This window comes from Nicotiana tabacum, chromosome 2 (genome assembly GCF_000715075.1).
Source record: "Nicotiana tabacum cultivar K326 chromosome 2, ASM71507v2, whole genome shotgun sequence".
Taxonomy (NCBI): Eukaryota; Viridiplantae; Streptophyta; class Magnoliopsida; order Solanales; family Solanaceae; genus Nicotiana; species Nicotiana tabacum.
The window spans coordinates 114,323,324-114,336,708 of NC_134081.1; the positions used below are offsets into that span (position 1 = coordinate 114,323,324).

Consider the following 13,385-nt stretch of genomic DNA (forward strand, 5'->3'; position numbering starts at 1 on the left):
TACTGTTTAGTTGTTACGGTAGTGTATTCACATGTATTCGTGTTGTTGTATTCATGAATACAGCAGCAAAAAGTGCCTAAAATTAGTGCAGTCCAGCTGTACGCGCATGTGTTCACATATATTCGCGACATGTATTCATGAATACAATAGTAAAAAGCGCCTAAAATTAAGGCAGTCCAACTGTACGCGCATGTATTCACGGTGTTGTATTCATGAATACAGCAGTAAAAAACGCCTAAAATCACGGCAGTCTAGCTGTATGCACATGTATTCGCGCCATGTATTCATGAATACAGCAGCAAAAAGTGCTTAAAATCAGGGGAACGCGTATGTATTCACATGTATTCGTGCTTTTGTATTCATGAATACAGCTGTACGCGCATGTATTCACATGTATTCGCGCCATGTATTCATGAATACAGTAACGGCAATCCCTTAAAAATAGGTATGTCCAGCTGTCTAAGAGAGAGAAAAAACATAAATAGCGTATTTCATGCCTTATTTCATGCCTCAATGATAGTATATACCATAAAATACTTATTTTGCTATAAAATATAAAAGATAGCTATAGAAAATAATATTTTAAAATGATTTTAGTTTATAATAAATAGGGTGTATACCTTTGTTATAGGAGGTAAAATTTTCTTTTTCAAATAATAGGGTGTTTTGCACAAATAGGATCATTCACTTAAAGTCTTGAGAAAATAGCCTCGGCTAAAATCGTAAAGCACGTTAGTTCGACTTGTGGGCTTCGATCTGTCATAGTGATTCAAAATAATAGCAAAAAAAAAAATATTTTTTGTATATACATACATTCTGTATGTTATATATAAAAATTATACAAATTTTATATATTTTTTTGGCTACTGAATTAAATAGTTTCCAACACATGCTAAAAATGATAATACCCCATTACAGTATAGCCAGCATTTGCAAATAGTTAAAAAATAAAAAATAATCACAACTTAAGACGGCAAAATAGTTAAAATAAACACATGAACTTCAATAAATTTTCCCAAAGTGCAAACTGCAAGTAAAACTTGAGAACAATATCCTGAAATTCGAAAGTTATACAAGTAATTCTGCTGCTAATGAAACTCTAGGACAATGTCTGAAAATTTAAAACTTATATAAATAAAACTTGAGGACAATTTTGTTTCATAATTGCTCTATTTCTCGTTCTTAACAAATATTAATAAATGAAAAATATGTAAATTTGGAGTTGCTCAATCTCTTTTTTTTTCATTCGTTTCTTGTATGTGCAAAGAAGTAGAACAAGTGGAAAAACAAGTGACGGAGAAGAAGAAGAAGCCAATGTCTGCCGCTTTTTTTTAAGTTGTGTTATTTTTCAATTACTTTGCTAACACTGAATATATATATATATATATATATATATATATATATATATATATATATATATATATCAAATAATATTAATTAAACAAAGAATATAATTCCTTAGGTTTTATTTAAAAAAGAATTATGACCACCTAAAGAAAAAGCTTTCAATTTTTGAAAAAAAAAATTAGAAACTTCTTAAAGAAAAATAAGAAGCTCATGAAAATCAAGTAACGATTCCAAGAATATCAGGAGCTTCCCACATTTGCGCATCATAAAAGGACATGTACTTCTAGCTTTCCAGATATGCGACATAAAACTTCACGCAGTTTAGGTGCCGCACCCATGTCGACACGACACTAATATGAGTATGGGTACGGATTTGGTTAAACAATTTTGGGTACTTTAACCACGACGAACGAAAAAATTCGATACGAAATACAATTTGATTCTGATTCGAAATACAATTTGATTCCTGGAATCAGAACCAAAACTAGATTAAATTTGAAGAAAATAGCATACCTTATTTAGAAAATCAATCATTTACTTATCTGCGACTTGAGAATAAAAAAGAAATCCACTTCACAAAATTTCTCATAATTTAAATATATTTTTATATTTTTAATTTTTTAAAATAATTTTAGCCGAATCTCCGCATCCGTTCTAGGATCCGTATCCACGAATCTTAGAATTTACATCTCGAAGGATCCGACCACTAGATTCGCACTTGTGTCCGAGCAACTTAGGTTTTATAGAATCAGGATAGGATTTAACAATCAAACAAAGCTGAGGCACCAAATAAAGAGAAACTACTACTAAGTTACGCAAATTAGGACTGGCTTTTCCAAAATCAGCATGGACTTTCCTCTTACTATATATAAATTTGGCTCAACAAAATGAGAATTTGCAGTGTATTTGGGAACGATTTTAATAGCAGAGAGGGAAAGAATAAAGAATAAAGGAGAACTAGAATACAACAACATTTCAGATTAATTTACACTTCTGAAACCTACAACTTAATAAACATGCATACTCTCTCCAAGCCGCGGTCTTTGCTCATTGTTTTGTGAGCAAGAGTTTGATCTCCTAGCAAGGGCAGCACGCCCTGCCACAGATACGTTATACAGATGCTACATCTACTAAGTTTCCACATAAAACTACCGTTTTTCATCTGGATTTAGAGAATTTAATCGTCTTGATCTCTGGTCCAGCTCTGCCATTACCGCTGGTTCCTGCTTTTTCCTCTGTTTCGATATAGTAGTGGTTGTCATAAACCCAACTTTATCAAAAGCAACCTGAGAAAATGGTAAAGAAATGATTCACTACAGAGTTTAACCATCTACCTGAAATTAGACTATGCCCATGCCACGACTGAGTTAGTGGTCTTATAGAAGACAAATATGTATCAAAATTTCAAGAATATTATGATTTTCTTAAGTAACATCATGCATCTTAATTCAGAACACTGAATCACGTATGCAACATTTGGGTCAACGCGCTAGATGGATACTTATCCACATGAGCGTAAGACAATAACAGAGTCTAGTGAGAACATGTTACCGTCAACAACTCATCAGGATCAAAAAGGTGATGAGTGCTTCTTTGTATCATACTAATTACATCCCCGACATGATGCGCTACCAGCAACTCCTCTTCGTTCATCTACACTCATATACAAATTGTAGAACGTGCTTAAAATTTGAAATTCACTTCTCCAGAACCGAAGAAACACATGCATCACAAATGCAAAGTACACACATGACACAAATATGAAAGAATATTACCTTGAAAATTGCCAATGCTACATGAAATAGAACCTTACCACCTTCGTAGAAGAGGACATCCCATACCCGCAAAGTTGTCTGAAATGAATTAGCAGAGACAAAATTTACTAATGATTAACCAATTTTTAGCAGGTGTTTGCACATGGGTTTGGACAATCTATTTTATAGCAAAATCGGACACAAAATAGAAGACATAAAGAGAGAATTTTTTAACCTCAGAAGGCAAACTTTTGGAGAAAAGGCAGAGAAACCACTCAGTGCAAACAAGAGAAACATCAAATTCTAGAGCATCCAAATGAGCGGCTAGCCTGCATTTTTCCTCATCAATTTCAGAAAACAGTCTATAGTCATGCGAATCACAAACATCAGGGGAAAAAAAATGAAAAAAAAAAAATGAAAAAAAAAGGTGCAAGTACCTTGGACATTTTTTGGTTAATAGATCCTTGAACACTCTTTGCTCAACATGGCATCCGGACAAGTTATTAGTATAACAATCACTAACCAATACGTTCTCTAAAAGGACAGCAAGCATCCAGAAAGCATCTTCTTCAGTTTTCATCACAAGCAACAATAATGCTGCAACATAGTTCAATCCCTGCCAAACAATCAACCCATTTAAATTAGTTTTATGGAAACGCATTTTCAAGTGATTTATCAACTACTACTGAAGAAAAAAGAGAACTGCTCGCTACCGGTTCCTTCCTCTTTTTCTCTATGTCAAGCACATTTAAAGCCAGTTTACGTCAAACATTATTAACTTGTAAGAAAAAGTTGGACGTTTTAGGCAGTTTGGTGGAGAACCTGGCTCTATTAAGCTAAATATATTAGTCTTTGAATATTAGTTCTTTGAGGAGTGCTACACATCACTTACACAATTAGACAGTAGCATTATAGCAACACCAGAAACTGCAAACTCAGTTTGCTCTTTGACTTCTAAACTGTCTAGGATAGGTGCAACTTGTAGGAAGCAGGAATTGGATTGAACTGTTTAGAGCTACACAACTGTCTATGTTGATTAAAAAAAAATCATCCTAATTTCCTGTCCTCAACTTTCAATTCTTTAGTAGCTTAGTTGAATATCCTTTTTGCTCCTATTTAAGTCAAAACAAGGACAGAGCTTTCAGTTGCAAGCTCTCAATTACAACATAACGTGAAGGAATCAATTGGTATCTCCTCTAAGATATGCATAATCCAGCTAATAAAAGATAAGTGGCTGTGACAAAGGACAGCTAAGTTTTTATAGACTACATAAAGCATGGAAGCACGGAGACTTGTATCTGAAAAAGATAATTACAAAAGAATCTATCCTAAAACGAGAAGAATAATTCTACCTGGCAGTAGCCGACATCAGAATCTCGGAAAGAGTAGGCAACAAGAACCCGCCTAAGAGCAGCATGACCCTCAGGAGTGTCCAACCACGGGTGACCAGGAAAGGTTCGTGGGAGGTCCTGCAAGTAAAAATACAGAGTTAACAACATATAGTGGGAACAAATTGTTACGAAAATGTAATCTCAAAATTTTCTAAATTTCACCTCAAGCTTGCTAAAAAGCTGCTAAGGATAATCCTTGTCTTCCAAATCAAATGATTTAGTAATCCTTGTCTTCCATATCAAATGAACCTTTCTCACGGAGCTAAAAAAGTTGTACTTGGACTTTATTTAACATAAAAGCTAAACATCAAGATGAAGGCTGAAGTCTTTATATGCAAACTGGTGCCGCGCACAGTGAAGGAGGCATTGCATAGTTGGGCTCACATGAGGGGGGAAGAGAACTCTAAGGGCATGGAGTGTTGCCCCATTAGCAATTATGTGGGTTATTTGGAAAGAGAGAAATAGGAGGGCATTCGAAGGGGCGGAACAAGACTTTATTAAATTGCAAAATAGTCTTTTGTTTTTAGTTTATTTTTGGTGTAGTCATGAGGTCCCTATTTGCATAGAGGATTGGGCTTCTTTTGTTGAGAACTATATTTTGGTGTAGGTTCTCTCTTTTTAGTAAACGGATTGTATATGTGGTTTTCCCCAACTGTTAAGAAAATTATTTACCTTATCAAAAAAAATGCAAAGTGGTGCTTTACCATGCACCACGAGAAAATCTCACAATTTAATGTACTACGCTGAGAGAGCCACCAGCCCAAGTGCCCTTTAAATTCATCAATCTGGATTGAATCCTAACCAAATGAAATATGTCTATTCAAGTTTGAGCGTTGTATATAGCCCTATGTAGGATTAGCAAAATGGGACAAGCTCTTCGACTAATAAAAAGAACATTTGACAGACAAATTTCAAAACTACGGCAAATGAAAGCACTGAATTCTTGAAAACTGTAACAATAGTTCTCCCTTAGACACGTGCCTAAACTTTCGACACTTTGTTCTAAACCAATACTCAAGGCATATGCAGAAACAAATGAACCCTAAAAAATTCTCAACATAGTATATTTCCAATTTTTCACTGAGACTCAACAGATGCATTAATCACAGCTACATAAGAAGTTTAAAATTTTACAAGCTTACAATCCATGGCCTTTTTTTCTTTTCTTTGTTCTTTTCGTTAAGGTGTTTAATTGGATAAGACAAAAGAAGAAGCATAACTGCTATAAGTCCCAACTAAAGCTATTACGAGCAAAAATAATTTCTACACCTCAGTGTTGTCAAAGGAGAAAACCGTCAAAAGCGGTCAAGTCTATCGGAGCTTGAAGCGCAAAGCACAATTAAAGTGTGAGCTTTAGTTACAAAAGGCGCAACGAAGAAAAAAATAAAAATATATATATCATGCAAGAAAGCAGTGACAATTTCATTCATAATGATTTCCTCAACAATTAATATATCTTTTTGCCAATCATATTTATTGTTTTGTACTGCTTTATTCAAAATAGAACTTATAGGCAATGAGGTGCACACCTCAGTGCCTTGCCTACACTGAATCGCAACCTAAGTGAGGCGAAGCGCATACCCTGAGCTTTTTTGAGCTTCAGGGTTTAAGCGCGCCTCAGATGAGCCTTTGACAACACTGCTACACCTCAGCTTATACCCCTGCACTCAAATTCTTTAGTGTAACCCACTCTTAATTGCTCAAAATCATCAAAAAGAATACTGGCAAGACCTCCCTTCCCCTTAACTTTTGCTAATACCAAGAAGAAATGCCAAATCATTTTTGAGCAATTAGCATTTGCAAGAAGTTAATCATGGCACCATGATATTTTTCCTTTTCAAAATACTTTACATTAGAACCTTTTGAACCACTTAAAATTGTTGTATAAATGTATTTTTGAGTTCTCTAAATTAGCGTATGGCATCTTCAGAATCTATCATAAGATTTTAGAAGTCCCAAAACTTTGCCAGTGTGACGCAACATTTCAAAAGATAAAAAGTTCCAAATATCTAACATTCAAAAACATTTTTTCCCCTGATCAGTTCACACATCTAACATTCAACAATGAATTCCACCCCAAAAAGGGACAACAACAACATACCAAGTGTGATCCCACAAGTGGGGCCTGGGGAGGGTGTGGTGTACGCAAAGGTAGAGAGGTTTGTTCAGACCTTCGGAGCAAGAAAAGCGTTTTTTAAAACAGGTTTGAAAAAAAAAGGGACATCCTAATTATACTTCAAGACATCCTAGGATTTCTATCTCTAACAAAATGACAAAGTTTGCATTTAGAGCATGTATTACCACCAAAATATAGGCGTCGAAAGCATCCAACATGTTGTCAACACATAAAGTCTAGCTACAATAAGTCAAACTACAAACATTTCTAATATCAAAAGGTAACATTTTGAGCAAGAAACTCACATGATCAATCTGTTTGGTGGCAGGTGTGACCTTATCCTCAACAGCCATGATCAAATCTTGGTAATAACTTTCAGGAACAGTGGATTTCTTCTTAGCTGCACCTGATAGTGAAAACCACACCTTAGGCCTTAACACAGGCGGTATTCCTTTCCTAATTAGCTTCTTCAGAGTAATTGCATTCACCAAAGTAGACAATTTAAGGGATGTTTTTAGGGTTGATGTAACTTGTGTTTGCAAATACCAATTTGCACCTTTGCTAGCTTCTAATGCCCACCACACCTTACCCTGTTCCCTAACTTTCTCCCTAACCTCATTTAACACATTAACATCATCAACATTTCCTTCTACTGTAAACCCATATAGATCTTGGAATTTCACAGTAATATTTGCCCTTCTAGCATGAATACTTGGCCTCAAAATGTGAATTTGAGATTGGTATTCAAAGGCCAAATCTTTTCTACTTTGTGTTCCATACATTTTTGTGGGAAGTTCAAAGATTAATCAAAAGGGTAAGGGAAAATATATGCAAGAACCCAAATGGTCAACTTTTCAGACAAAATGAGAAAATCTAAGGCCTTTATAGAAATGGGTATCTGAGAATTTAGAAAAATCCCATTTTTGGAGCATCAGATTCTTGAAAAAAAACTGATTAAAAAAGGCAAATTTTGAAGCTTTGTACAGAGATTATGAATTAACATATGGATAAGATAACTAAGCCTCAAAGAACAGAGGAGAGGAAAAAAAATCAGATCTTTTCAGAGTCTAACACCCACAAAAATAAAGAAGGAGAAACTTATTAGGAACTTTGGATGATTGAAATGGAGGATTCAAATGCAAAGAAAACACACCCTTTTTTGTAATCTTTATATTTGAGTGAATCAAAGATTTTTCAAATACGAGGAAATTTCGAAAAGAAAAGATTTGGTGGCCTCAAAATAGATAGAAGGAGAAGAAAAAAAATAATTATTTAATACTTAGGGCTACCAAATAAGTTATTTTAGTATTAGTTATCTCGAAATTATTATCTCATTCCCCCGTAGAAACAAAAATAATATTATAATTCAGAATAATTAATTTCAGAATTAATTATACCGTAATTTTATCTCAATCAAATATGAAATAAATTTATCTCAAATTTAATTTTAGAATATATTATTTTTTATTACTGGTACCAAAAATTACAAATTTGATTTATTGTGACGTTATAGCATTGAGAAAGTTTGTGGGGTGCCATGATGTTTAATGATTAATTTATGTGAGACAAGGTTGTGGTTTGCTTGGAGCCACTTACGCAAAGGGAACATTATTTATTAATTTTTATTATTAGTACCAATTTTTTTCTGCATCTTCAGTGTATCCAAAAATATTACTTAAAATATAATGAACCTACAGAAAACAAAAATATTTTATTTTTATTCTATTCACAGAAAAGAGAGCAGAACAAAAAGGGGCAGGCACACTCCGTACTTATTGGTTCTACAAACGTGACACCTCCTAGATATGGAAAATAAATAAATCTAATTTTTTTTTTAACTATTCCAACCGTGAAGAAAATAAATTGCAGCCTACATACTAGATATTACTCCAGTTAAGAATTTTATTTAAAAGAAGTTCTTTCTTATTTTGACATATCAATTTAGCCAATAAAATCAATCTAAATACACTTAAATAATAATATTTTCCCTTATTTAAATGTTCGAAAACATCAGTTCAAATATCTTTAAAGTGTTTGTAATGTTGCTTCAACCAGAATCAATTCAAGATTCTCCCGTAATTGCAATTAATCCTCTTTATGTTTTTTATTCATTAATAAATAGTCAAAAAATACTTTAACCATCCTGTATTATTATCTTTTTATTTTTTTCTTGAGTGGATGAAAAAAAAAAGTTCATTTCTTTTATTTCTCAATCATTTGAAAAGAGAAATCTGATTTTCTTTTTTATTTTACAAACATTAGCTACATGAAATAGATACATGCAAAATAGATGTAAGATTGTACCGTACAAGATGGGGCCATTACTCATCAGTGTATATCATGTTTCATTATTAAGAAAGAAAAATTCAAAAAGATATCCAAACTTTGATTAATGCGTCCACACCTACCTAATGTAAAGTCATCCTAAAACATCATAGCGTAATAATGCAATTATAGAGCTAAGACTATGGGTAATATTTAAAAATCGATTAAATCGATCGAATTATACCGTCGAATCGAATTTTAGGTTTCTTTTAATAAAATAGTAGGTTTTTATAAGAATTATAACTGTACCGATAATTCGGGAAAGTTATTTTATTTTATGAAAATAAACCGAAATAATACCAAATCGTACCGAATAAATTTTTATGTTAAAAATATATTTATGTATTAAGTTTAAAAATAATAAAGTATTAAATTTTTCCTTGAGCCTTGGAATTATAAAAGCGGTTACAAGCCAACAAGTAATTAAACTCTAAATCTTAATACCCAAAAACTGTACACATATTTTCTTTTAGAATTTTTAAAAATATTTTTTAGCCAAAAATTGTCTTTAGCTAGGGGTGTCAATGGTTTGGTTTGACTGATTTTTTTATAAAATTTATACCATAACAAATTTTCGGTTATTCTATTATGTATAACCAAAATTAGATTTTTCAAAACCGTACCAATCATGTCGGTTTCTCTTCAGTATCGGTATGGTTCGGTTGTTTTTGGTATTTTTTCAAATGTCATATAAAAATCACTAGTATAAGTTAAATGAGATAGCATACTTACTTTTATAGGACATAGTAAAACTCTCTAGATATTTTTACCGTTTAAATGGTGATAAATTAAGAAAACATAAAAGATAGCCAGAGTATAGATTCATCAACTATTCCAACTAGAGTTTAATTACTTGTTGGCTTGTAACCGCTTTATGTAGAGCTGCTTTGCTATCACAAAAAACCTTTACTGGCATCTGTAAGGACACATCAAATTCCTTCAGCAATCCAACTAGCCATACCAATTCTGCACTAACAGCTGCCATGCTTCTATACTCTGCTTCTGCAGAACTTCTACTTACTGTCTATTGCTTCTTGGACTTCCAAGAAATCAGTGATTCACCAAGCTTAATGACATAGCATGTCATTGATCTTCTGGTGTTTGGGCAGGCTGCCCAGTCAGAATCACAATAGGCTGAAATCTCTTCTAATGATCCCTTCTTCAATAATATTCCTTTTCCTGGTGGCCCTTTTATATATTTCACCACTCTCATAGGTGCCTCTATGCGTTATTGCTTTGGATGTTGCATAAATTAACTTAGGACATGTACTGCAAAGCAGATGTCAGGCCTGGTTATGGTCAAATAGATCAACTTCCCAATCAACTTCTGATAGCCTCCAATATCTGTCAGCTCCTCATCTCCTTTGAGTCCTATATGCTTAACATAGTCAATAGTAGTAAGCTTTTGATTTTGCTCAAGAGGTGAACTTGCAGGCTTTGCACCACTGAGTCCCAATTCTGATATAAGCTCTAGTGCATACTTTCTTTGATTCATTAGTATGCCTTTATGTGATCTCATGATCTCAATTCCCAAAAAATACTTTAGTTCTCCCAAGTCTTTGAGTTTGAAAGACTTATGTAAGGTCCTTTTAACTTCATCTATCATATCACTGTTGCTCCCAGTAATCATCAAGTCATCCACATATACTAAAATGATCACCAAGTATGTTCGTGACTTCTTTGTGAACAAAGAATGATCATAGGCACTTTGCATGTATCCTGCCTCAGTAAGAGCATTAGTCAGCTTTATATTTCACTGCCTTGATGCCTGCTTGAGTCCATAAAGAGACTTAAGTAACTTGCAAACTTGAGACTCCCCCTGTCTATGGAATCCTTGTGGCAAAGTCATGTATACCTATTCATAAAGATCGCCCTGCAGAAATGCATTGTTTACATCCATTTGGAATAATTTCCAACCTTTAGAGGCTGCAAGGCTAATCACAGTCCTCATTGTGACCATTTTTGTAACAGGAGAAAAGGTCTCATGGTAGTCAAGACCTTCATGTTGTGTATAGCCCTTAGCCACTAAGCGTGCCTTGAACCTGTCAACCTCACCATTTTCCTTGTATTTGATTTTGTACACCCACTTTGAGCTAATTGCTTTCTTTCCTGGTGGCATAGCTACAATCTCCCAAGTTTTGTTAGCTTCAAGTGCCTGAATTTCTTCTTGCATAGCTTTAATCTATCTCTCTTCTGTAGAGGCTTCATAGAAAGTATTTGGTTCTGTGAGGGCAGAGAAACTGGTGAGGTATGCTTGGTAGTATTCTGGCAAATGTGTGTAGGTGGCATAATTGGAGATTGGATAGGCAATGTGTCCTGATGGCTTCCAGCCAGTAATATAGTCTTTGAGCCAAATTGTTGGTTTTGTGCCTCTGGTGGATTTCCTAAGGATAGGAGCTTTTGCATTGTTAGCAGGTTCAAATGACTGCAATTGTTGAGTTGCTGCTTGTTGTTCTTGCAAATTTGCTTGAGTTTCCTCCATAATGGCTAGAGGTTCAGCTACAACATCTTCTGATGCATTTGGAATATCTGCATTTACTCCTGCTGACTCATCCAAATCTGCATCTGATGATTCTGCAGGGATTGCCTCTTTCTCCATACTTCCATTGCTTAACTCTTCCTGATTTGCAACAGGAACATCATCACCATATGTTCTTGGTACAATAGTGTTCATGTCTACTGGTGTAAGAATGAACAAACCTTCTTGACAAGCTTCTTCACATTGAAAAGGAAAAACATCTTCTTTAAAGGTTACATCCCCGCTGACAAAGAAAATATTAGATTCTAAATCAAATAGTTTGTACCCTTTTGTGTCTCTGAATACCCTATCATTACTGCCCTTCTTGCTCTAGGAGCAAACTTATCTCCTCTAGGTAGGGTACTGGCATAACATAAACAACCAAATACTCTTAAATGATCTATACTTGGTTGTTTACCATATAGCAATTCATAGGGAGATCTTTTATTTAAGACCTGTGTGGGTATCTTGTTGATTAGGTATACTGATGTTCTAACACATTCTCTCCAGAATCTGACTGGTATATTACTTTGAATCTTGAGTGCTCTAGCCACATCCAGGATGTGCCTATGTTTCCTTTTCACTACTCCATTCTGTTGTTTAGCTAAAGGGCAAATCTTACAGTCCTTTTGCATCTCTAGCTTCACTTTATTCTTCAAATCCGGCAAGTGTTGCATAGCATGTGTAGAGACATGTCCTAGCCTTTGATGCCACAGGGTGGTTGTTACTCCTTCTTTGTGAAATGAACCAGCAGCAATAATATCTCCTCTACTAAGTATATAAAGTCAACTATCTTCTTTACCAATCCCCAGCACCCTGCCACTGTATAATCCCTGAAATACACAGAAATCAGGGAAAAAACATACAGAGCAGCATAAGTCCTTAGTCAGCTTGGACACTGAGAGTGATAAGTGCATTTTACCAGATGTTAACCACATAATTTCTCTTATAAAAATATATAAATTATCGTGTTTTCTCCATATTTTTAACTTTATTTTGCAGGAACAATTATAGAAGAATTGTCGTGCGCAACATAAAAAAAGAAAAATAAATATTCAAGAAAAATACAACAAAGAAGTGTAAGATCAAGCTTTGATTCATTACTGACGTTACAATGCACCAAGTCTCGATTTTCCATAATGAAATCGATGAAATCTAAACTTAGAATGACAGAATTCTCATCTCTGCAAATTCAAAATCAAGATTTGCAATGGAAATCTAGCATCAAATCGAGAATTCGAATTCTCATATGTGCAAATGCAAAATCTAGATTTGCCATGGAAATCTAGCACCAAATCGAGAAATCATTATGAAATTTTCTTATATATGAAGATGGTGCCCGATCAGAGGAGAGGATGGCAGTAGAGAGAAAGTTTAGAACTAGAAGTCTGAATCCTAATTCTTAATAAGTTTTCTATTTTATTTCTTTCACTAGTATCGAGTTATCTTTTCTTTGAAATTACAATAGTGGTTTAGTTGTTTCTAAATAAATTGTAACGACCCGACAGATCGTTTTACTTTTTAGAACCTCATTCCCCTAAATAAGACTTCTCGTACCTGCTTTTACTGAATTATGACTTGCGGGGATGGTTGGTTTGGGATTTGAGAAAGTCTGGGTTAGAATCGGGACCCTTGGTTCCTTAAGGTTGGCTTAAAAGGCTAAGTTTGACTTCGATCAATATTTTAAGTAAACGACCTATGAATCGGGATTTAATGGTTCCAATGGGTTCATATGATGATTTCGGACTTGGGCGTATGTTTGGATCGGGTTTTGGATGACCCGGGAGCGTTTTGGCTCCCAATAGTGAAAGTTGGTTCTTAAAAAACTTTGAAGTTCTTTAAATTTGGTTTGGAGTAGGTTTTGGTAATATCGAGGTCTGAATGGAATTCTGAGATAGGGAATAGTTCCGTAATGTCATTTAAGACTTGCACGC

The 13,385-nt window shown here is 34.4% G+C and overlaps 2 protein-coding genes across 2 annotated transcripts; both read right to left on the minus strand.

Moving 5' to 3' along the window:
* Window positions 1-2,178: 2,178 nt before the first annotated feature.
* On the minus strand, window positions 2,179-7,857 carry LOC107771693 (uncharacterized). The gene is made up of 7 exons (XM_016591123.2): window positions 6,914-7,857; window positions 4,454-4,570; window positions 3,539-3,717; window positions 3,337-3,430; window positions 3,123-3,200; window positions 2,899-3,000; window positions 2,179-2,633 (listed from the first exon to the last, which is right to left on the minus strand). Exons 1-7 carry the CDS (start codon window positions 7,388-7,390, stop codon window positions 2,496-2,498), a joined length of 1,185 nt encoding a protein of 394 aa, XP_016446609.1. The 5' UTR covers window positions 7,391-7,857; the 3' UTR covers window positions 2,179-2,495.
* Window positions 7,858-11,115: 3,258 nt separating this feature from the next.
* LOC142167881 (uncharacterized) lies at window positions 11,116-12,128 on the minus strand. Its single transcript, XM_075228246.1, has 2 exons — window positions 11,758-12,128; window positions 11,116-11,695 (listed from the first exon to the last, which is right to left on the minus strand). Exons 1-2 carry the CDS (start codon window positions 12,126-12,128, stop codon window positions 11,116-11,118), a joined length of 951 nt encoding a protein of 316 aa, XP_075084347.1.
* Between the last annotated feature and the right edge of the window lie 1,257 nt (window positions 12,129-13,385).